The 25,775-nt window shown below is 31.7% G+C and overlaps 1 protein-coding gene across 2 annotated transcripts; it reads right to left on the bottom strand.

Moving 5' to 3' along the window:
- Positions 1-1,637: 1,637 nt before the first annotated feature.
- Positions 1,638-10,174, bottom strand: LOC143082133 (uncharacterized). Of its 2 annotated transcripts, XM_076257688.1 has the most exons (5): positions 10,113-10,174; positions 9,561-9,638; positions 8,019-8,106; positions 6,509-6,612; positions 1,638-1,991 (listed from the first exon to the last, which is right to left on the bottom strand). In XM_076257688.1, exons 2-5 carry the CDS (start codon positions 9,622-9,624, stop codon positions 1,924-1,926), a joined length of 324 nt encoding a protein of 107 aa, XP_076113803.1. In that variant the 5' UTR covers positions 9,625-9,638; positions 10,113-10,174; the 3' UTR covers positions 1,638-1,923. The 2 variants fall into 2 exon arrangements, with proteins under 2 accessions (XP_076113803.1, XP_076113804.1); XM_076257689.1 differs by lacking the exon at positions 6,509-6,612.
- Positions 10,175-25,775: the final 15,601 nt, after the last annotated feature.

The raw sequence follows: 25,775 nt of genomic DNA, 5'->3' as shown, positions 1-25,775 counted from the left end.
GGATCCCTTTTGATCATTTCAATTTCTTGATTTATTTATTTTACCGAACAACGATTTTATTGTAAAAACTATCCGAGTTTCTCTTCTGTTTTTAATGTAAATATAAAAACGCAACAAACGATTTTTGATGTACAAAATCAGAATACAACATTTTTAACTTCAAAGAGATAAATCCTTAAATGATAAAATAAAAAGGAAATCATCAAGCGAAAATAGTTTCATCAAGGAATAATGCTTATTTGTTTTATACTATAAAATAATTCAACTGAGTCATCACAGTTTATATTTTGTTGATGCACAGAAGACAAAAAGCACACAATGGATAATATTTGTTTTGTATTTTCCCGCTTGAATACTATCTGTGACAGAAATTCAGTCAACAATTGCTTCAAAAAACAAACTGTAGATTTTCATGTGTAATTTGAGTCAATTTCGTCAATTTATTTTCTAATAACAGATGTTTGTTCGCATGATATATTTTTTGTTGATAGTTGTATTACTAGGATCTAAGACCAAGCAACAGCCGTTATGCTATTTCTATTCAATCTCGCTTCATGTCCCGGCACTTTATTTTCATGGATCTACATGTTCTAGAAAGGGTCTGTGGAAATATCAAATGGACAAAACGTCTGGATGAATGACGATGAAAAACAGAGAATAACTCTCCATTCCTGAATAGTTAAAAAAAAAAGATTTACGTCACAGGTGTTTTTTTCCCCATCTTAGATAGTGTTTAAGCTGACGGCTTGGCACTAGCTATCAAAAACTGTGAATAGTACACACCTGTACTTTGTGTCTTTTATGTATTTATTAAGATGTCTTAATCCTTTGTATCGATCTGAAGAGTTACGCCCTTCTAAATTGATTTTTATAGTTTATTTTGATGTTGTACAGTTATATATTCAAAAGAATATGTGGTATGATTGCTAGGGAGACAAATTTCCACAAGAGACCAAATGACAACGAAAATGCAACTATATGTCACCGTACGACCTTACACAATGAGCAAAGCCCATACTGCATAGTCAGCAATAAAAGGTTAAACCACTTTTCAAGGTTATGGAAATGGTTTGACACGAGCAGACTTGTTTAACACTGCCACATTTTGCATGTGTCTGTCCCAAGTCAGGATCCTAAAGTCCATATGTTTTTGTTTGTCGATGTATATCATATTTGTATTCGTTTATTGTTTGTATAATTTTTGACTGATTGTTTTCTCATTTGAAATGATTTACATTTTTCATTTCGGGACGACTTATAGCTTTTAATGTGGAAAAGGTATTGCTCATTGTAGAAGGCCGTTTAGTTACTTATTATTGTTAATGGCGTTCTTCTATTATTCAAAATCAAAACTGCAATAACATGCCCCAAAACAACGATGACATGACACCAATATAAAACACAACACCGAAAACTGACAAGACTGAGAGAGATCGCAGATGATCAGGAAGGGAAGGCAGTTTCAGCGCAACATATGAAATACTCGTGAGTTACAAAATTATTACTGTCTGCAGTTTATGAACTGTAACGGATAGAAATATGTGATTAAAGGTGGATCAGACGGGCAACTCTATATATCTGTATATATATATATATAAAACATTTCAATTGCTATGGAGGAGTACAATAAAAAATAGTTTAGACTAGTGCAAACGGGTTTTATTGTATTCATATTTCAGAATGTATAATTACCGATGTAGGAAAATCACAAAAACTGTAAAATAAGTTTATTAAATACATTAAAAAAAAACAGAAAAATATGCAAGGTTCCAAATAAGATTTTGTACATTTTTTCATATTTCAGTCGATCCATCTAAGCAGTGCAAATGTGTCAAATAGAATTATATTCAGGCGAAGAACGCAATCTTAAACAGTTTTTGAAATAGTAAACTTGTGTCGTAGGATGTATAAAAAATGCAGCATCTAAACAAGCATATAAAATGTAAGTCCTAAACCAATGACAACAAGGTTGACAACAATACTTTCGGCACCTGTAAAGAAAAAAAAAATGTTAAAACATCAGTAACATTTGAATATGTTTATCGTGAAATATAAAAACAAGAATGTGTTCATAGTACACAGATGCCCCACTCGCACTATCATTTTCTATGTTTAGTGGACCGTAAAATTGAGGTGCAACTCTAACTTGGCATTAAAATGAGAAAGATCATATCATAGGAAACATGTATAATAAGTTTGAAGTTGATTGGACTTCCACTTCATCAAAAACTACCATGACCAAAAACATTAACATGAAACGTGCACTCCGCCTCCGGGTGCGGGAATTTCTCGCTACAATGAAGACCTGTTGGTGACCCTCTGCTGTAGTTTTTTATTTGGTCGGGTTGTTGTCTCTTTGACACATTCCCCATTTCCATTCTCAATTTTACTATAATTTTCTGTGTTCAATCGACCGTGAAATTGGGATCAATATTGTAATGTGGCATTAAATTTAGAAATATCATATCATAGGGATCATTTGTACTAAGCTTCAAATTTATTGGACTTTAACTTCATCAAAAACTGCCTAGATTAAAAACTTTAACCTGAAGCGGGACAGACGGACGAACGGACGAACGAACAAACGGCATACAGACCAGAAATTATAATGCCCCTCTACTATCGTAGGTGGGGCAAACAAAGTTGAATAACGTATTGATAATTACTTGCTGAACGTAAAATCGTACTCCATCAAAAAAGCAATCACGAGAATCAAATGCTGTTAAAAAAAGTGTTCTTACTATAACTATTTTATAGATGAAAACGTTCTCTGAAAACATGATAAAAACTCCCAAGATCGACAACATGATTTTTTTCCCTGACGAAAAAGATTCAATAAAGAATATGAAATACATAGATTTAATAGTTATTAAATGGAAATTTGGTCGGATTTCGAATTGGTCGATCTTTTAAACAAGAGGCACATCAAAGGGACATTGCACTATTTAGATTAAGATTCTGTATGGGATTAATTTATCGGTCATCTTATAGTCCAAATGGCTTTTTACTTTAATTCTAACAGAATGAATAAGGATGAAAAGGTGACGTTTTAAAGAAATCGCCAAATTAGTACGCAGGAAATTTAAAAGCTTCACATCGGGTAAAGTGGTAACGTTTCATTGTCAATACCTAACTGAATCAATTTTCTAATTAGGTAACTATAACTCATCATAGATACCAGGACTAAATTTTGTATATACGCCAGACGCGCGTTTCGTCTACAAAAGAGTCATCAGTGACGCTCGAATAAAAAAAAGTTAAATAGGCCAAATAAAGTACGAAGTTGAAGAGCATTGAGAACCAAATTCCTAAAGGTTTTGCCAAATACAGCTAAGATAATCTATGCCTGAGGTAGAAAAGCCTTAGTATTTCAAAAATTCAAAATTTTGCAAACAGTTAATTTATAAAAATAACCATATCAATGATAGGCTGGTGATACCCTCGGGAAAATAAATCTCCACCAGCAATGGCATCGACCCAGTGGTAGTAAATATAACTCATCATAGATACCAGGACTAAATTTTGTATAAACGCCAGACGCAGGTTGCACTTTGTAAATACAGCTGTTTCTCAAAACACGCCTCTTTTGGGGAGTAATTGAATATTCATAGAAAATTCATTTTGTTTACATACTGGTTCCCAGTTATGCTCTCTGTGTTCCATATCGCAGAGACAGAACTTGGGAATGTTACCAGTAAATAAACACGTGCATATTGTTTACATTGAAATCTGTGGTAACCTTTCATTCGAGGTAGGGGTAGTTAAGAAAATTAGTGTACGTTTAAACTCTGAGAAGTTCAGGGCATATACACGTTGAAAATATGCCGCACAGCCCTATATTTTGACCTTTGAAAACCATTGTGGTGCATATGAACTTTCAATTCTAGGATAAGATTTTTTCCAAAACTTCATAGTAAAAGTGGTACAGTTTAAGCCGTAAAAGGAGTTCCTATGGGAAATTGCATTGTCAATATTTACAGAAATGCAACCTATATAGGGTGAAAAAGGGGAACATTCAGAATTTAACCAAATTTGCTTTATTTCACAGATTTTAAAGAAATTAACTCAAATAAGAAGTTTTATAAATATTTAATGAAGATTGATAGAATCCTGGGCCTTAAATATGATGCCTCAGCATAAATTCACAGTTTACAGTAGGCATAGTTTACTTAAAGTCCTGGATACAAAATTAAATCATAATATTTGCATATTTGTAAGTTAAATTGTTAAGAAGTGCTTACATTTACTCTTCGCAGTCATTGAAACTCATAGATCCTTCCTGAATATTATTTATGGGGTATTTGTGTCCTTTCGATAACCCAAAAGTAAGCCGAAACCTAAATCTGCTTTTTTGTCACCACGGCATAATAAATACAAGCTAGAAAATTAAAAATATCTCAAGAAAACTTACAATAGTGTGTTCTATCCTGAATATGTACTTAATATTCCAAATTGCTAGAAACAGCAGAATTATTTAGGAAATTTGTGGCCCCAGGGGCAAGAAACATAGAAAATTGCCTACCCCTTGGGTCATAAAACAAATAATTTAACTTGTAAATGCTATGATTTTAGGATTTTAAAGTTCTTGATATAGAAAACAATAACTGTGCTTGGAAGTTATGCAAAAATCAAATGTTAGCAGTCATCTCTACAACATTTTAAGTGAATTTATATCTCAGACTGGTATCTGCATACATACAACTATTGCAAATATGGCTTTGTTTGAACACTTCTAGTATATATAGTAGCTAAATTGTGTCAGATATATGGTTAAAGATGATACTGTTGTGACAAGAATTCTAAATTGTCCATTTGAGGCAGAAAATGTGTTCTTTAATTGACAAATAGGCATACAGTAAGATGGGGACTTGAGATAGAGGCTGAATTGGATACTTTATATAATCTTGAATGTTGTAATGATTGACTGCTAAACATTACATTTATGATATTCTGATATGCTTTCAATATGTTATCAAAACAGTTTTTAACAGGTTCTAGACATTTTTTATCAGAAAATATGCAAATAGGGTAAGCTGGCAATAATAAAAGTCTTGTTTTCAAATTCTTTAAAAAATTGAAACAGGGGAGGGGGTATAAAATGTATAGTAAAGAAAAACTTAGAGTATACACAGTGATTTCTTTAAGACTTTAATTCTGATAAATGAGTATTAATGTGAGAAAAACTGATTTTAGAGAGTTTTCTATTTGAATAAATGTCTGTATAGGTTGCACTTTGTAAATACAGCTGTTTCTCAAAACACGCCTCTTTTGGGGAGTAATTGAATATTCATAGAAAATTCATTTTGTTTACATACTGGTTCCCAGTTATGCTCTCTGTGTTCCATATCGCAGAGACAGAACTTGGGAATGTTACCAGTAAATAAACACGTGCATATTGTTTACATTGAAATCTGTGGTAACCTTTCATTCGAGGTAGGGGTAGTTAAGAAAATTAGTGTACGTTTAAACTCTGAGAAGTTCAGGGCATATAAACGTTGAAAATATGCCGCACAGCCCTATATTTTGACCTTTGAAAAAACTTGTGGTGCATATGAACTTTCAATTCTAGGATAAGATTTTTTTCAAAACTTCATAGTAAAAGTGGTACAGTTTTAGCCGTAAAAGGAGTTCCTATGGGAAATTGCATTGTCAATATTTACAGAAATGCAACCCGCACGTTTCGTCTACAAAAGACTATTCAGTGACGCTCGAATCAAAAAAATGTTAAATAAGCCAAGTAAAGTACGAAGTTGAAGAGCATTGAGAACCACAATTCCTAAAAGTTTTGCCAAATACAGCTAAGATAATCTATGCCCGAGGTAGAAAAACCTTAGTATTTCAAAAATTCAAAATTTTGTAAACTGAATCTATGGGGAAAAAATCTTATTTTACTTTACTCGATTTGCAATAAGGTAATTAACATATCATTACTGGAAACTCATTATTAATTTGTTGGGAATTTTAAAACAATCCGATTTCGCCTTAAACGTCATGGCGTATGTATTTAACGTAATGAATTTATGTTTATTGTTAACAGGTTTTTGCTGTTACATTTCCAACCTATATGTGTATTGTTGTGAATTGGATTTTCAATTATTGAAATAGTTTGGAATTCTGAAGGTCTTTATGCTGGTTGAACTGTGAGTTTCTTTCAAAACAATTGTTATTATGATACTAAAATTCTTTTAACATTTCGAAATAGTTACATTAAATACGAAAGACGCTAGTTTCATCAAAATAAGACACACCACAGGGAAATCCATTAGTAGTAGCATGACAAGGCAAAAGTAGTATACGCCTATTCAAAAGACGCTAGTTTCATCAAAATAAGACACACCACAGGGAAATCCATTAGTAGTAGCATGACAAGGCAAAAGTAGAATACAGATCCGGGTAACAAACTAAAACCGGAGGAAACACACCAACTATAAAAGAAAACAAACTAACTTATATAGAAATGGACTGGTAAACAATATTTCATAGGATAGTTAATACTTAATATATTTACCACAACCCAGCAGGGTGAAAGCCTTTTTGGCTGCATCAAGAAGGGTCTTAATTGAAGCCACATCGCAGTTTTCTTCCATACAATCTAAATTGGTTATTCCTGCGCTGTTGTTTTATTAAACAAAACAATGTAATATCATATCAAAATTTATTTATATTTTATAAATGTACATGATGTAGAACTGTTTTAAAAATTTGTGAATAAAATAAATCTAAAGTCAACATTATTATTTCTCTAAATTTTCTGCCAATAGTTTCTTTCAATTATTCAAGGCACCCTTTCCTCGAATCTGCATTTTTATTTACAGCATGTATATGTCTATGGTGACAACAACTATCAAATAGTGATGTTTTAACAGTCAGGAATCTACTTCGTCAAAATTGTCTCCCCATTACGCCAGTTAATTTCAGAATCGTAGAAATGGAAGCCATTGTAGGGATGACGCGCTGCCAATTTTGCTCTTGGAAACCGATAAATTTATCCGCATAGCACTATTACGATCCTTACATGTCAGTTGTATTATAAAAGACAAATATATCTACTTGCTAATGAGCATCAGTTAATGATCTTGTTTGCATTTATTCAACTTAAAACTATTGTCTAATCGGTTGTCAGGTGGAATTTTTAAAATTTCATAAACATTTAAAAAAATTCTGATTAAATATTTCGTGGAAGGGCAGTCTAGATTTTTTTAGTGGTTGAAGACTATATACCTAAGTTATCACACACAAAAAAATGATTTTTTTCGAAGATATGCATTTTTATCATCCAACTTGAAAAACTGTCGTCAAGAACTTTTAGTAAAAAAATAGCTATTCGAACACCTACTATGTTTTTATGATTCATTAGATAGGTATTTCACTTGACCCATATATTTCATCTTTTAGTATTGTGATTTTTTTATGTTATAAAGTCAACCTGTAGCTTTAATATATAAAAATATTAGAATCTGAAGCGAGATGATGTATCAAATATTCTTGCTTTGTATGTTTTCAAGACTAAATATTCAACTCAAACACACCCTGACATAAAAAGGTGTACTCGATTTTCTCTTTTCGGTACAATTGTTACCCATTTTTTAGAATTTTTTCTTGATTGACATAATGGAAGGGCAGAAACGAAAATTACTGAACTAATAGATTAATATGTTCTCCGTCCGTGGTAATTTTTTTCAAAAAAATCGGAGGTTATGCATTTTCTACATCCAACTTGATAGATACCCATGTCGTTGACTTGATATCTAATTGTTCTGCTTAACTATGTAATAGATAAATTGAAACCTTATGCAAATGGTGTTTTTAAAATAGAACACTTCGTAATTGAGAAGAAAATTGTCATTTTATTTGTTTCAATTAACTTTTAAATTTTTTGTTACTATAGTAAACATTACAGTAAGCATTTATCGCCTTCTCTAACAAAGAGCTTCGATTCTTTTGTTCTGTTTCAACCTGGTTTCCGCCTTTTAAGTGTGCAAATGACAAAAGAAGATATATGTAAAGCCAAATCTAACCTGCATAGTTTGTCTATGTCTCCCCCTGCATCTGATCTTGCCTTTTTATCTGCTGTCCTACAGTCATCACATTTATCTGCTTCAGTTCCTGAATAAATATTTATAAAAAGTGTTTTGATAGTTTTTGTAAAGAGGAACCAACGAAAGAAAAGAAAATAAGATTCTTACTCTGGAGATTTATATTTCGCATATCACAATATAATAATCATGAAACGACACAGAAAACCGCAATGATAACATCTTACATATTCAAGTGTATTGCTAGATAAGCTGATATCGTGTATCTTGTATCTTGCGAGTCTAGTTGTTAACGTGAAAAAAATATTTATTTGTAACAAGTAAACATAAATAGCAATCATGGCTCACACATTTAATGTAATTCTATTTTCAAAACGACGAAAACAGTTTTGAATTCAAGAAGTTGATGGGGAAACGTTTAAGATACAGGTCTCTAATAGAAACAGAAATAAACCAAATATCTACTAATTTTTACTATTTTTTTTTTTATAATAATCATGATAAATCAACAAGCAGTAAACTAGTGTTAACATGTTATAATATGTAGAAAAGAGGGGCGAAAGGTACCATAGGGACAGTAAAACTCATAGATCGAAAATAAACTGACATCGACATGGCTAAAAATAAAATGACCAACAGAAAAAATAATAGTAAACTTGACACAACATAGTGAAGGTTATTATTTCAATACAAATATGCTAATTGGGCAATTTTTAAAATACTATTTCATTTACTTTAAAATACTTCAGAGACGCCATGCAAAGTAATGTCAAATGTAAATACACCCAAATCAGTGGGCGAATTATAGCACTTCAAAATACACTAATGAATCGTCTAAGGAATAGAACCCTTTCTGATTTAAAATTTTCATGTGTAATTTATTCATAGCAGAAAACATTTGTCCTGTGAATACTTCTTTAAGAGTTCGTGCTCACCGTTTATTTTTTACTTTGATTTGCAATTATCAAATTAGTTATCTTGGTTATGTATAACGCGTTCATCTCACAATTGATAAACATATTACATTAATGGTTAGTATTGTTATTTGATTTAGTAGCTTTTGATTAATATTAATTATTGTAAGCCTATCCTTACATAACTTTGGTAAATGCAGGGAATTAATTTCAACTGCGTATGTATAAACCCCTCTAAATATATCGTTACCCACATTGTCTTAGCAACACCCATTATTAAACAAGTTTACATATGAAAAAGGTTTGATTTATTTTTATTTGAAATCAATGTATTTCATTTCAACCCTTTAATCCATTTGTTTTGAACAATTAAATGTGTTTAAACTTACTAATGATTGTCTATGATAGGACAACATAATTTTTTTGTAAATACATACAAATCTTAAAAAAATGAATTAACTCTTTAAAAATGCCGAAGTTTGAATTAAAAACAAACAAATTTTATCTTGACTTAGGATAAATAATAATTTACCGCCAGAAAACGAATTTTATCATCAACATATAAAATTTCTAATGAGATAACACATTTTAAAAGAAAGATATCTCTTACCTTGCATGATGATACTGATATACACAAGACAAATACTGAGACAAATGACAGACAGGGTGTTCATTCTCGTGGTTTAAACTAAAAACATTTATAAAATGAAATATAAAAAGATGAAAAAACCAAATCCTAAAGACTGCACACAATTCAATCAAATATAATAACTACAACAATTATCGATAAAAATCGAATTATTTATAATACAACAACTCATTGATAAGTCTTAATCGAAAAAGGATACACAAAATTTATTGCAAAACAAAGATCGGTATTCTAAAATAGACGAAAGGTTAAAAAATTATAAACGCCTATTTTGCATAAGAAAAAGCATATATAAACATAAACAGATCTATTACTTTTATGACTTTCCTTTTAACAACCAATTAGTTAAAAAATAAAGAAAAACAAAAGACGACTATGATCAAGAACTAGCATGAATTATTTGCGTTTGTTAATTAAAAAATGTTCCATGCACAAGTAAACAATTCTGTTTTAGAAAAAAAACAGAGACCCGCACATAGCCACTTTACTTTCGAATATTTAATAAAATAGTACCTGTTTTATATAACTAAAAACTGATGTTGTTGATTACTTCAAAGCCCTCTGAAGTCACAAACTTATTTTTTCGATCTATATATACGTGGCCACTTGTACATTTTACAAATAAACTCCACCCACCTTATACATGTGTCCAATCAAGTTTCAAGTGGTGTTCCAAACTAAGTGTACAGTGTAACAATACAATAATGTATCATTGGTTAATCTATATAAATAATACAAAACAAAAGAGAGAAAGATATCAAGGGGTAATAATGATCTTAAAGTATAACATATTAAAGAAAATATGAATGGTAAATTGACGTCTAATGCCTTTTTTGTTAACGAAACATAAGGTGACGAGTTCTTTCAGTCGAGCTTTAAGTTTAGTATGTGGAATAGAATAAAATCAAAGGTTTTAATGTTTGCACAATGTTTTAATGATTGAGATTGTAAATTCACCAATAACTCTTTTGAATTTTTCAGTATCCACATCTGATTAACACCATTTCTTGAATATGCCGTTTCGAAATATTTCTGAAATCCTTCTTTGACTGCAGTGAGTATGGCAGTAAAAACTTTAGAAAGGGGTTTAGTGGAACCCTTGGAAGAACCTACAATTGCAAATTTAACTCAACCGTGTAGATTTATAAACCGAATACATCTGACATTAAATAGATTTGAAACATACATGTTTTGTAATAATTGCTCTTCATTTGTTTTAGAATTGAAGATTATTTAAAGCATTGCCAAGAATAAAGAAAACCCGAGAGAAAAACGATTACAAGTACTGTATATAAAACTGAAGATACAATAGCAAATCAAGACAAACCCAAATCGGGGATAGCAATCTTTTATTTATAAACTGAAGTTCTAATCAGCCATATTAATTCTAAGTTCTAAAAAGCATCAAAACAATTAAATTACTAATGGATAAATAATTTTGAAAGTTCAAACTGAACTATGTGTATTTTGACAGAATATACATAACATTCATATTCTTCCAATTGTAGAAATTTCGTTTGAAGTATTATCTATCTGTTGTCTCGAAATGCGGATTGTTTAGAAAATGATCTCATGACAACATGAAATGAAACTTGATGAACAATTGAAGCAAGAGCATATTATTGATTAGTTTTATTTTATTCACAGAAGTAAGTGGGGGAACCCTTGCATGGACGATAAAACATTGAAAAAGAAAGATTTATGCTAAAATACATTTCTCACATTTTGTTTCTTTCGAAAGATTTTAACATCCTAACTCATTTAGCATATACTTGAGAAAATGCTGACAAACGCATTATTTTATCCCTCTTTTATAACACTTGACAAATTTCCAAGTGTCCTTTTTTTATGATTTCACGATCAAAATCTCTGACATCTTCTCAAAATAGTAATGTTTTGTCAGTTTCCTTATTTTCATCCTTGTTATATTCAGACTGAAGTTTACACGTTTAGTTTCCTTGATCCAGAACAGCATGATGAAATCAAAGTTTGTTTTTTTTTTATATTTTTTTTTTCTTCATGAATTTACAAGTATCAACATATATTTATCTTGTGGCACAATAAGCAAGCAAGTGAAATAAATAAGCATTATAAGCATGCTCTGAACTAACACTTAGAAATCTATGGATTAAGTATAGTAATAACAGTATACAAATAATTTCAAATGCTCATATACATACATGTTTATATTTAATTAATAACCTTAGCACAGGGGTTCCAGTACAAGTTGTGTTCTTCCACAATCAAGTATTTTGAAGAAATATGTTTCTCTAAAATCAAGTTTTCTTTTATGTAATTTTGAAGGCCTTTTATATTAGGTTTTTTTATCTTGCATCTTGCATCTGTAAATAAAGTACTTCGTCAGTAAAATAACTTTATTTTTAATAAAATTCAGTTTATAATTTTCATAAAGGCCAAAAATGACAATTTTCAAATTAAGTGGAATTTCGATCAGAACCTTATCGAAAATCCACGAATTTAGATTGTGCCAAATGTCGGCTACAATATGACAACCCCAAAGTAAATATTCTATAGTTTCAGGCTCTTCCTTGCAAAATGTACACAAATTACAATTAACAAGCTTCATTTTAAAAAGTAAAGCATTTGTCCCTAAAATATAATGAATAATTCTATATTGAAACCAACATAACCTAGTGTTTTTTGAAACCTTGGTAACACACAAGTGTATTTTTTTCCAATTTTCTACAACTTTGTTAAGAAAACCTTCCCATTTTTTTTCTGCTACAAAATTTGTAGGTATAATTCCTTGATTTAAAATAGTATACATGTCCTTTGAGCCTTTTTCGGACTTGAAGAAAATATTAATGTTAAAAGGTATAATAGCCTGATGTTTTTTTTCTCTTTCAGTGTTGATTGCAATGTCTTGTAGCCACTTTTTTAGTGCTAATATAAGTCCATAAAACTGTAGAAACATGGTTTTGAAATTATACATAATTTCAAATTTTTCATACGTTAATATATTTCCATGTTCATCTAACAGGTCATTTACAGTCCATACCCCATGATGTGCCCAATTTTTATAGTAAACGCTGACATTATCAATTTTGATATGTTCGTTATGCCATATAGATGTAGAAATGAAAATGAAAATAAAATGGATGTCTGAGTTTTGACATAGTTTTCCAGGCATGAAAAACTTCATCCCAAAATTTGTTTTTTGATTTTTTAATAATTCCAAAATAAGCCAACTCTGTAAAATTTATATTTTGGGTGGAGGTAAATAATTGAATCCATTTAGATTTTGACCTAAATAATCTTCTAACCCAAGTAAGTTTTAACCCTTGCATAAAATTTCTCAAATTAATCATTTTAGGCCCCCTCGGAAGTATTCCTGACATAGACGATCCCGTTTTATCTTGTCAGGCTTATCATCCCAAATGAATGAATAAATTTTACTATTAAGTTGACTTATCATATTATCATCTGGACCTGGGATGGACAGGAACAGATGATTAAATTTTGATATAATTAATGACTTTATAATTGTTATTTTACCAAACGGGGTAAGTGACTGTTTTGACCATTTTTGTAATATTTTTTCTATTTCTTGTATTCGAGGAGCATAATTTAGATTTAACATTCTATCTAAATTAACACAGAAAGTGATACCTAATAATTTGAAGGTACTGAAACCCCATTTCAGTCCCCACTTTACACATATTTTGTCTTGGCTATGATTTTTACTACCTATCCATATAACGTTTGTTTTGTCTAAGTTAATTTTCAGTCCTGATATCTCAGCATAGAATTGTAATATACGGAGAGATGCATCCAGCGAGGAAGGCGACCCATCTAAAATAAGTGATGTGTCATCTGCATATTGAGACAAGATATACCCTGAATCGTCTATCGTAATACCCTTTATCTCACTACTATCTCTTACTAAAATGCCTAATATTTCAGCACATAGCAAGAAAAGGTGAGGAGATAAAGGATCACCCTGTCTACAGCCTCTCTCCACACGGAAAAAGTCTGACAGACAGCAGTTCTGGGTGACAGTAGATGTAATATCATTATAAAATGTTTTTATCCAATTCATAATAGAGTCTCCAAAATTAAAATACTTCAGTGTTTCAAAAAGAAAGGCCCATGATATAGAGTCAAAGGCCTTTTCAAAATCAATGAGTAATAATATACCAGGGATATCATTTTCTTCTGTAAATTGTAAAATATCATATATAAGTCTACAGTTCTCCCCAATAAATCTACCCGGGATAAAGCCTGTTTGATCAGAATCAATAATTCTGTTTAGAACTGACTTTATCCTCTCAGCGATACAACTAGAAGCTACTTTGTATGTTGAATTCAAAAGTGTAATTGGACGCCAATTTTTTAAGAACTGTTTTGACTTGCCTTCTTTAGGAATACATGTGATAACTCCCTGCCTCTGTGTGACAGACATTTCATTTCCCCTATCTGATATGAATAATTATTGACCGCAAAACAAACTTTCCAATGTCTATCCAAAATACTTTGAAAAATTCTGCAGTAAAACCATCTGACCCAGGACTTTTATTTTTTTTCATCCTTTTCAAAGCTTGTGTTAATTCAGTAAAAGAAATGTTACCTTCTAATGAATCTTTTTCGATATCATTTGATTTAGATGTCAAAGATGGTAATTCTTTTGATAGGTTTACTTTTTTAAGGCATCCTTGTCTTTTGTAAAGTTTCTCATAAAATATTTTTGATTGTTTTAAGATTTCTTTTTGATTTTCTACTACAGTATTTTCATCAGTTACTAGTTTTTTAATAGTTTTATTGACAAAGTTTTGTGTTTCTAAATTACAAAAAAAATTTGTTGGCCTCTCTCCTTCTTCAATTCATTGGGTTCTTGATCTAACATATTGACCTTTAACCTTGTTCTGTCTCAAAATTCTAAGTTGACATTTTTTGGCTTCTATTTCATCAAGAGCGTCCTCTGTACTCACCTCATTTTCTAAATTTTGTATCTCCTCAGTCAATTGGATTTCCTGTTTAGTCCTTTCTCTTTTTATAAATGTTGAATTAGAAATAGTCTTACCTCTAATCTCAATGAGAAGGGTCTCCAACAATAATTGATCATTAATTGAAACATCAATATCTAAATTATCAATACTATGTAAAGCATCCCCTCTATGGACTGGCATTTTATATTGCTCAACTGTGTTAGTAATTTGTTGTTTTATTAGTTTTACATATTCATGATCTTGAAGGAGAGAATTATTAAACTTCCAGAGGCCTCTACCTTTTATAAATTCATTTATTTTAAAGTCAAAATTACTGGTAAATGATCTGACCTGTAGCTATTACCAATGTTTACTTCACAAATGTCATCTATAAGGCTTTCAGAAATCAAAAAGAAATCTAATCTAGATTGTTTAAAAGGGTTTTTCCTTCTCCATGTAAACCTTTTAACATCAGGGTATATTTTTCTGAATGGGTCGACAAGTGAAAAGTTTTGTCTTTGATGTTTTATGTACAGGTTCCTTATTATATATACAACTATTTTAAATACATTATAGAGCTATTGAAATGTAATATGCTGGTCCACAAATAACATGTCGTAAAAAATCGTACGGTGCCATTTTTGTAAAATTGGTTTTAAATTATGTTAGCTTAATTGAACGAAAAATTGAGGTCCACATTGTTAAATAACATGCATGTTTTCTCCTTGATAATATTTATGTACGTTTCTGCAACACATTTTATCGACAGGTTGTAGGTATCCCCATGGGCACTTATTGTGCCCCTTTAATAGCAGACTTGGTTTTGTACTGTTATGAATCACAGTTTATGACTAAACTCAGTAAAGACCCGTCGAAATTGCATTTAATTGATAAATTCAACAACAGTTACCGTTGTCTTGATGATATTTTTCCGTTAAATAATCAAGAATTTTCTCAATATACTGCTGAAATTTACCCCAAGGAACTTACTTTAAATAAATCAAATTTATTCGGTAATAACTGTCCTTTCCTGGATTTAGATATTTCGGTTTTAAATGGGAATCTCCACACTAAAATTTACGACAAAAGAAACGATTTTTCGTTCCCTATTGTTAATTTTCCCTTTTTGAGATGGTGATGTTCCTTTGGCACCATCTTACGGTGTTCATATTTCACAACTTGTTCGCTATGCCTGCGTCTGTTGTGACGTTTTTGATTTTAACGAACGCAACCTACAGTTGGGTGCAGACCAAGCATTACATGTAAACGGGCCTAAAAAGTGAACGCGGCGTTTACTCGCGTGCACTTCATGTAAACGCCACGTTAACTCTTCGTTAACTCCGAAATTTTAGTAGACATAAATAGTAAACGGGCGTTTACTTTCGCGTTTACCTCCGCGTTAACGCGAAAACCGCGCGTCTTCTAATCTTGTAAAGAGTAAACGGGCGTTTACTTTCGCGTTTACTTCGCGTTAACGCGAAAAAGGCGTGTCTTCTATCTTTTAAAAAAAGTAAACGCCCGTTTACTGTTTGTTTGTAGTAAACGCGCGTTAACGCAGATTGTCCTCGTATCTTTGATACACTGACCTAATATATCACATGATAAGGTACATTAAAATATCCATCTGTCTATTTTCGATCAACATATTGGCAATTGCATTTAATGAAATGAGACCTCTTTAATTAATTTATTGAAAATTAATCATTGCATATAAGAACAAAATGGAAATTCGTCCTGCACTGTAAAACCTACAAGACTTTCAGTTTACATTCGTGAGAGGATATTAAGTTTTGGAATATTTGATTTTGGCATATTTATTTTTAAATATGCCGGTTTAACTGTGAGTCGATATTTGTACATGTAAATTTTGAACAGAAAAAATAAAAAATCCGCTGTTGAAAGTTTTTGGAACTGACTATTTTTGCAATTAATAAATGTTTATATTTCTAATAAAAAGTGTTTTTTAATGTTAGGGTTCAAAACACATATACGTAAAATATTAAGTCATTTTAACAATATAAATAAATGTACAAATGCACACGGCGATTATTTTATAATACTAGTATACACAATTAGTTAACGCGAAAAGTAAACGCCTGTTTACTTTCAAGTGCGCATAAAAATACAATTGAGAAATCTGTAGTAAACGCCTGTTTACTTTTACGTGCACGTAAAATTAAACTTGTGAAATCTGAAGTAAACGGACGTTTACTACTGACTAAACGGACACAGAGTAAACGCGCGTTTACTCGAGTAGACATTAGAAATTTCCGTTTTGACCGCGTTAACGTAAATGAAGTAAACGGGCGTTTACTAGTAAACGCGAAGTTTATAGTTAACTAACGAAAAATGTGCACGCCGCGTTAACTTGCGTTTACTTTATGTAATGCTTGGTCTGCACCCAACTGTATGTATTACTGGTAAATTATTAAACCAGGGATATCGTTACCATAAATTACTTAAAACCTTTACTAAATTTTTCCATAGATATAAAGATTTGGTATTGAAGTTTGGTTGTACCTGTAGAAAACTTATTTCAAACGGGATAGCACATCCTCATTGTTACGGAAATGTTGTTAACCGTGCACGAAAATTTAGAAATGATCCATGTAAACTTGTCGCTCCTTAAAATAAACTTATTCTAAAAGGTTACCTATTCAACACTGTAATAAGATCATTGAATATTGTTTTTATTGGTATAAATATTGATTTTGTTATCAGTAAATTAAAAGCTAACTAAATATTACTAGTATGTTATATACAGATACATATTCATGAATCTACAATCTGTCGATACCTGTAACTTGGCATTGCACAAGGTCATTTTTCTCTCTGGCTGTTTATGACGTCTTTACACTAAATCCATTGGATGTTGGATGTGTACGGATTGATAGTTTAGTCTTAGATGCATGATTTTTTTTTATTAGTTGTTAGTGGCTTTGAACTAGCTGTTAGATAACTGCGAGTACTCTCAGATCAGTTCATTGTGTCTTTTTGTGTCGGGATGTATAAGTACCCGGCAACGTCCACTTGTATTTTTGTCCATCTGATGAGCTAAGCATTTTTCAACTGATTTTTATAGTTCGTTCTTATGTTGTACTGTTATACAACTGTCCAAGGTTAGGGGAGGGTTGGGATCCTGCTAACATGTTTAACCTCGCCACATTATTTATGTATGTGCCTGTAAATTCAGTGGTTGTCGTTTGTTTATGTGTTACATATTTGTTTTTTGTTCATTTTTTTTACATAAATAAGGCCTGTAGTTATTCTCGTTTGAATTGTATTACATTGTCTTATCGGAGCCTTTTATAGCTGACTATGCGGTATGGGCTTTGCTCATTGTTGAAGGCCGTACGGTGACCTATAGTTGTTAATGTCTGTGTCATTTTGGTCTTTTGTGGATAGTTGTCTCATTGGCAATCATACCATATCTTCTTTTTATATGATATGATATCTGTTATTATATACACAGTTGTTACACCTTATCTTAGCGATTTCAAGTAAAGGTTAGCAAAAATAATCCGTTATTTTAAAAAGAGTTGATGTAAGATTAAATCACTACCAATTTTTTTGCATTTAACAGAGTACATTTCATTTCAATTCAATTTTATATTTTTTGTTAACGCAAAATGTGAAATAATTAATAACTATATAATATTTCATACCTTTATCAAACAATAATATCATTTTTTTTTATTTCAGAAGCACTATTCAACAATTCAAACCAGACACTTATATGACGGAGCTATTCAAATCTCATATACAACCTCTTATAGATACATATAAGCAACGGGAATGTGTTGTATTACCTACATTTAAATACTGGGATATGTTCCTTGAAGCAGTAGAAATTTTCTGTCAAATGCTAGAGTAGAACAAGAGGGACATTGGTCACTTCTTTTAGATCGTCATCATAAATGTAACCTTATATTTTTAAACCAACCGTACCAGTTACTGAAGGTGAATATCAGTTTACTAATCGATATGCTTCAATTTTCTGAGAATATTCGATCAGCTTTTATAGATGACTACTTTGCTTTTAAACAGACTCTTGTAGATTTAAACGGTACATAGGCCGACATGGCAACAGAGAAGACCTTTATAAAAGCCTCAAGGGGATCAGGTGGCACTTGTAAGATGGACCATTTCCTAGAATCCATTATTCGTGTAATGCTAAAAAGGGAAAAAAAATTCACAAGAGGAAACAAAAACAACAGCAATGAAAAGAGATGAAGAACATGTTATTGTCATTGTATTGTAAACCATCTGAATGATCCATGACTGATCCCTTTGATGCGGATTCCAATTCTCCATTTTTCATCAATATCTCTTCTAGAATTATGCGACAAGAAATATTGAAGATGCTCTCCTCACAGCTGTCGAGGAAGGCCTGAACATGTCTTAACATTTTACCCTAGTGCTTTTTCTTTAGATCAGTCAAGAAGTTTTTATAGTTTAATATCAAAGTCAAAACTAAAAACGTTTGAAAACATGACCACAAAAAAAAAACAACCTTAAATAAAAATCGGTGGGAATACTTTCAGGTCATACAAATCCATATTTTGTATTTATACGTTCACAGATTTTGGCAAAATGTAGAGATGATATTACTATAGAATATGATCTGTCGCACCTTATAGGTCCCTTTCCAATTTCCCTTTTTCAAGATGCCAACACCATGAGAAAATCAGGCAAATCTGATTTGGTAAAGAAATTCGAATCTGAAGTCTCTTGTGCACTTTCCCTACCTTCCTTTATACCATCACTCACAACTTACATCAGAGATGGTATGGCATTGGTTCAATGTATTGATTTTAAGAAAGGTTAAACATCCGATGACCTTGAAGCTGATAATTAAAAAGAATATGTCCCAATGAATTTCTTTAACGCATACAGTAGCAGACGTTTTATACTGCTACGACATGAACAACTCTATAAGAGTCTGTCAAAAGGGAACACCGCACAAAGACAACAGCTTCCACCATCAGAGTATTGTGGGGAGAAGTATTTCTGTATTGTGGGGAGAAGTATTTCTGTATTGTGGGGAGAAGTATTTCTGACTGAAAACTTTGACAAATCCCCAATGATTCCACCTGATGTGAGCTTTACATAGCCAGAACGTTTGTAAGTTCCGAAATTATCAAAGTTATTTACACCAACACTGTTTATGGCTGTCATATCTTGTAAAGCACTCAAGAGCAGGAGACGATACTCAATGCCTTAAACTTTGACACGAAGTTTAGAGAAATGTGAAAGAGCGGAAGAACAATCATACGGACCTCTTATACAAATGTGATTATTCTGTGTGTTCACTACTACAAATATATGACACATACAAGCGAGTTGTGGGTGCAGATGAGGAGCATTCGAAGAGTACAGAATGGGCGAAGACTTTCACACAAGTTGTAAACTAGTGGCTACTGTACATGCACTTACCGGATACTACACAGCTTCGTCTCTGTTGAGTAGGTAAACAAACTGTCGAAAAGACTTTGAAGGACACGCACCACTATTTCAGTAGTTTAAGAGTTTCGGTAATATTGACATAAGTCAATCCCTTTGTTCGGCATGAAAGGTAATTTCAAAACCTTATGATTAGAACAATCTCTTGAAAAACCATTCCATCATAATAATTTTCCAATGTGCGTCAAGCTTGCCACTAGTAAACATGTAAGTTTAGTTAGGTTACCTCCTTGTGAGGCGGCACAGAAAAAAGCATGTTTTACGTACTTCGTTCAAACTAAAGATTTGGACTGCATTACACATTGCTGAACCCCCTATTCCGTTCATTTTACAATACGGTTGGCGAGGGTTAAACGATTCATTACACCCGTGTATTCTAAAAGAGGGACGGAAGATACTAGATGGACAGTCAAACTCATAAATCGAACATAAACTGACAACGCCATGGCTAAAAATTAAAAAGAAAAACAGAAAAACAATAGTACACATGACACAACATAGAAAACTAAAGAATAAACAACACGAACCCCACCAAAAACTAGGGGTGATCTCAGGTGCTCAGGAAGGATAAGCAGATCCTGCTCCACATGTGGCACCCGTCGTGTTGCTTATGTGATTACAAATCCGGTATATAGTCTAATTCAATACAATAAAACCTTAGATGTCCAGAGCTTTGCTTTGAGTCAGAAATATGAAGAATTTCCCAATCATGTTCCTTGACAGATGAACCAGAAGATACTTCGCATAATTGTGTTGTGTGGGTCACTTTGATTGTATTTTTTGAATTGTAACTGTTTTCGAGGTATTGAAGGCTTTTCAGTTTTAATGAATTACATGCATGAACTTATGCAAAATACTTCTTCATGACGGTAGGATTCAGATAAAATTATAATATTTATCCGGCAAGGTAACTACTTTAACAGGATATGTGTATAATAGATCATGTGTTTGAAAAACTCCAATTGCCAGAATAAATCGTTTCCATCTTCATTTTTTTTTTCATTTTCGAGATAAATCATTTGTAATTGATTTGAAACAATTTCTGTATCTGAAATTTAACCTAAATTGATGTATATATCTTCAAATTCTAAAAGTATCGAAGAAAAAAGAACCAACAGAAGTTAATCTTTGACCTTTTTGTATGTTACCACATTTCTTTTTGACGACATCGATATTTCTGATTTTACTAATTTTTCCGAATCTAATGATATATAATATAGCCATATAGTATATTTGTCGATTAAATAAAAAAAAATATTGGGTCTGGTCACCGTACTATAAAAAGAACCATGATTTTTAAATTAAAGTATTTTATTAGAAATAATATAAGAACATGTGTATAGTTGGCAACAGTTGGTGTAAAATATACTATAGTTAATACTAAAAATTAAATATTTTCAAAAAGATTATTGAATAAAAAATTAATTGCCGGTGAAAGATGAAACCAGGAAATTAGACTTTTATTTTTAGATATTGACACTTATATTAAAATGAATAGAAAGAAACTCCGATTTACATTACTGTGATAAAAACAATACGTTAAAATAAAACAAAAACACATTTTAATAGCACACGGATTTCTAAATAATAGGTACACGTCGGGAATCTATTAAAAGATTTCTAACATGGAAAGGAAGCGGAAGCAATTCTCTCGTATCTAATTGACATGTCCGTTCCGTCTTATTATCTTTATGTCTATTGACATAGTTAGAAAGAAAAATTAAAAGTTATATTGCTAAGTGAAACACATCAACAAAATATTTCTTATTATGTCACTAGCACACTATGTACCGAATGTATCTTACCGACTATTTTTACATGCAGTATTCAGACTAGTGACTTATCCATCATGTGATATCGACCAAACCTCCAATACCGCTAGTATTAAGAACCTACTTTCAATGGTCAATACAAATGCCAACAATATCAACTTGATAGACTTTTTATGCATTCATATCAATGTTTCATCATCAATTTCTTTGTCTGTTGAAACCTTTAAGATTTTTACGACACAGTGTGTTGTTTTATAAAGGGACATAACATAACTATTTAAAACCGTGTATCGAAAAAAGCCCCGGTTTCTGACCCAATATGGAATATATACAATAACCATGCAATTGATTGTAACCGTTCCTATTCCTAGAAATGTATAGGAGGTAACATAATTTTTTATATCCGTTTTGCTACTTTCTGTGACAGAAATTAAGGCCATATTTGCATCGAGAAAACAAAAACGAATACTTATGTTTAAATTTAGTTTTCAGACTTTATTGTTACATTACTCGATTTTATGTCATCACTTCATAACACAGAAAACTGAAGACTGTGCAATACGAACCATGCAACGAACGACGTTGATTTTGGTTGATCAAGGAGGATGAATAGTTTTAGTATCAAATGTGGCATCTTACGGGTTGGTCATGGAAGTATAAAATCCACAGATAAATGGTCTTTGATAAAGTCATATTTGATGTCAAGAGGACATAATTGTGGTCACGATAATGGAGACATATCCGTCGTTATTTTTTTTAAATTTTCTATTAATTACAATTGATATAATCTAAGCTCAATCTACATTTAATCAAACGAACAAGACTGATCATGGGTTTGCTCTGAACACATTATTTGAAACATCCCATTTGTGGACATATTCAGGCCGTACAATGATCTATAGTTGTTAATTTCTGTGTCATTGTGATCTCTTGTGGATAGTTGTCTCATTGGCAATCGTATCACATCTTCTTTTTTTTTTTATGTTAGAGAGGTTGCAAATGTTCTTAAAGGCACATAGAGCGTGTTACTACGAGATTTGACTGAGAATGGTTTTGTAATTGTAAACCCTGCACAACTGCAATGTAACGAATGCACGATTCTAGAAAGGATTAACTCTAGGACCAGCTGGGGGAATCAAAGGATGACAATATTTCTATACATTCGTCGAAAAAAACCCCAAGTTTTTAGTTTTAGGTGCTAAACAACATTAAGAACTAAATACATCGTTATTGAATTTAGTAAATTTTCCGAAATTTTAAGACAAGCGGCTCTGTTACCGTACTCGGTGTTTAATAAAGTATATTTCCATAGCAACTATTTCAAAAGATATAAAAAGAGATCACGAGAGATGGAATATTGCAGAAGTAACTGATCATGATTCACGTTTTCCCGGGAGCCTCTAGTATAAAATTAATCATGTAAGTCTACAGTTGAGACAAGGCGTGATTTGGAAACGTAGAAGACGGCTAATGTTTAATTATTTAAATAATAACAAGAAACTTTTTTGATTTAAAGCAAGCAAAAAATTTAAAACACTTTTTTTCAAAGTGGTTATCTTTTTTGATTCAAAGCAAGCAAACAATTTAAAACACTTTTTTTCAAAGTGGTTATCTTTCCATGACTCAATTTTTCCGTTGATGTTGCTTACAATTGGTTGTGGTTTGCGTTATATATAATTTGTCGGTGCACAAGAGTGCTAAATAGTTTCAAAGAACACATTTTAAGTTTAACAGAAAATGAAAGTGTAGAAACATTACGGGCTATGAGTGCTAGTGATGTCAATAGTCAACATGACCAGGACAGCCGGAACGGATATCTGTTTACACCGACTGAAATCATTTTCAAAACAAAAGGTAAAACGGCTAAAAATTAAGCAAATGAAATTTATCCACGAATGGTGTGTTGTTATAATGATAAGAAAAATAACGACCGGAAAGATAGAATACATTTTCTTTCTCCTTCAAAAAAGTGGGAAATTTATTTTAATCGATATATATTATATCTATTAACGTAAAAGAGGGACGAAATGTACCAGAGGGACAGTCAAACAGACAAAGCCATTGCTAAAATTAAAAAAGACAAACAGACAAACAATAGTACACATGATACAACCTAGTAAACTAAAGAATAAGCAACACGAACCCCATCAATTCACGTGATATACAATTTCGTAAGGCCATATACAAGTTAGCAGTGGAATGTGGATCACCGTTTCTAATCCAACCTAATTTTTTTTTATTAGAATGTTACAAGGATCACACATGTCTTCATCGCACACACGATTGTTGAAAGAACATTCATCCAAACAAACATCGACCTCACCTTTATCTTCTTTATAAATATAATCTTCAGCATCAAGCATCTACGGAAATGTATGCAATATATGTGGCCTCCCTGAAGGTGCAGCGGTTGATGCATTATGTCTTATTTTGTGATGATTCCAATCGGAGAGAAAGACTTGAATATCCTTCTCAAAAATTTTAAACATAAAAACAGTTGCATATATATATAAAACGTTTTATACATTTTTTTTTTAATTTCAGATTGATGCAAAATTTTTAAAGTAAATGTTCCGGACGATATACCTATAAGTCCTATATGCCTATTTTATAGATACTTTCTAGCCTACATGGTCGACCATTATCGTTCGTTCAAGAAAAATGACACTTGTCTCCAGTATCGGAAATAGTAGGATTTTAACTGCGTTTTCTCCGTTTTATTTAACACTAATTAATTTGTTTTACATTCGAAAATTTGAAACTGATGAAAATTGTACATATATTTTTTTTTTCTTTCATAGTTTTAATAGTTAAAGATATAACTCGACTTGGCGTATTAAATTATAATCCTGGTACCTTAGATAACTGTTCAGTCATATTATATTCCTAGAATACCAATCTTTACATCCACGAATGGCTATGCCAGTAGGTTTGAATTTATCATATCCGTCTATATGCCAATTGTAATTAGGTCCTCGAGATAAATACTTTGATTTTTAGCTGGCGTCTTCTACGCAATGCAACAACTTGACTATCAAAAACTTTCAAAATGAGACGAACGTTCTCCATGCTAATTACAAAATCGTTCTTTATATATTGCTGATGAACCAAGCTATATCCATGTGATCTACTAGTCTTTGACGGAATTGACTGAATGAAATCTGAGCGTCTTTCTATATTTGACTCTTTACGTTTATAGAGCCCAATGAAATTTGCATTTGCATTCCAACGAAAGTGCCGCACACTGAAAAAAACACCATGATTTTTCTGAAGTAAAAGTTACATTTCGAAGGAAGAATATTTTTTTCTGAAAAAGGAATAGAGAATTTTTCATGACAAGGAACAGTACTCAACGATCAGTAAATGCTGTAGTTTTAATCTGAAAGACATAAAAGATCTAATATTTTTTTAATACATCAACAAATGTATGTGCACGTGAAATTAAGCCATAACAAAAATACAAATGAATGGGTATGCGTGTTCTCTTTGACTCTAGAATAAAACGAACTATAGTTTATGGGCGTGTGTCTAATAAATACTCATTTCCCCAGTAAGTAATAAAAGAGGCTACAAGATCAACAGTTGAGTTACATATACACCCAAATTTTCATATTTTCGAAACCAATAAAGGCATGTACTTACGCACAAATAAAATCCAGTGTCAAAATTTTTCCTATAAGTCTTCACGATCTATTTATTTCCCCCTTTCAGTTATGCATTAGTTGGAGCCTTATGTACATAAATTCACTCTATCTCATAAATTCATCATTTTCTTAGAGATATGCTCAGAGACATGAGGATAATGGAAAGTTTCTATATGGTACGAAATGACGATACCAGTACGACTTTGATAGAGACATGTATACTTAAAGAAAAAAAATATGTTTGGAAATACCAACGTGTTTAAGTACTTAAATGATACGGACAATAACCTTCCCCCTTTACATGTACGAGCAAAGAATACAAACGGTAGCATTGTTTGGAATAACTAGCTT

The sequence above is a fragment of the Mytilus galloprovincialis genome, chromosome 7, assembly GCF_965363235.1.
Source record: "Mytilus galloprovincialis chromosome 7, xbMytGall1.hap1.1, whole genome shotgun sequence".
Classification (NCBI taxonomy): domain Eukaryota; kingdom Metazoa; phylum Mollusca; class Bivalvia; order Mytilida; family Mytilidae; genus Mytilus; species Mytilus galloprovincialis.
The sequence above is the reverse complement of the archived record's forward strand: the minus strand, read 5'-3'. Positions and strand labels throughout refer to the sequence as shown.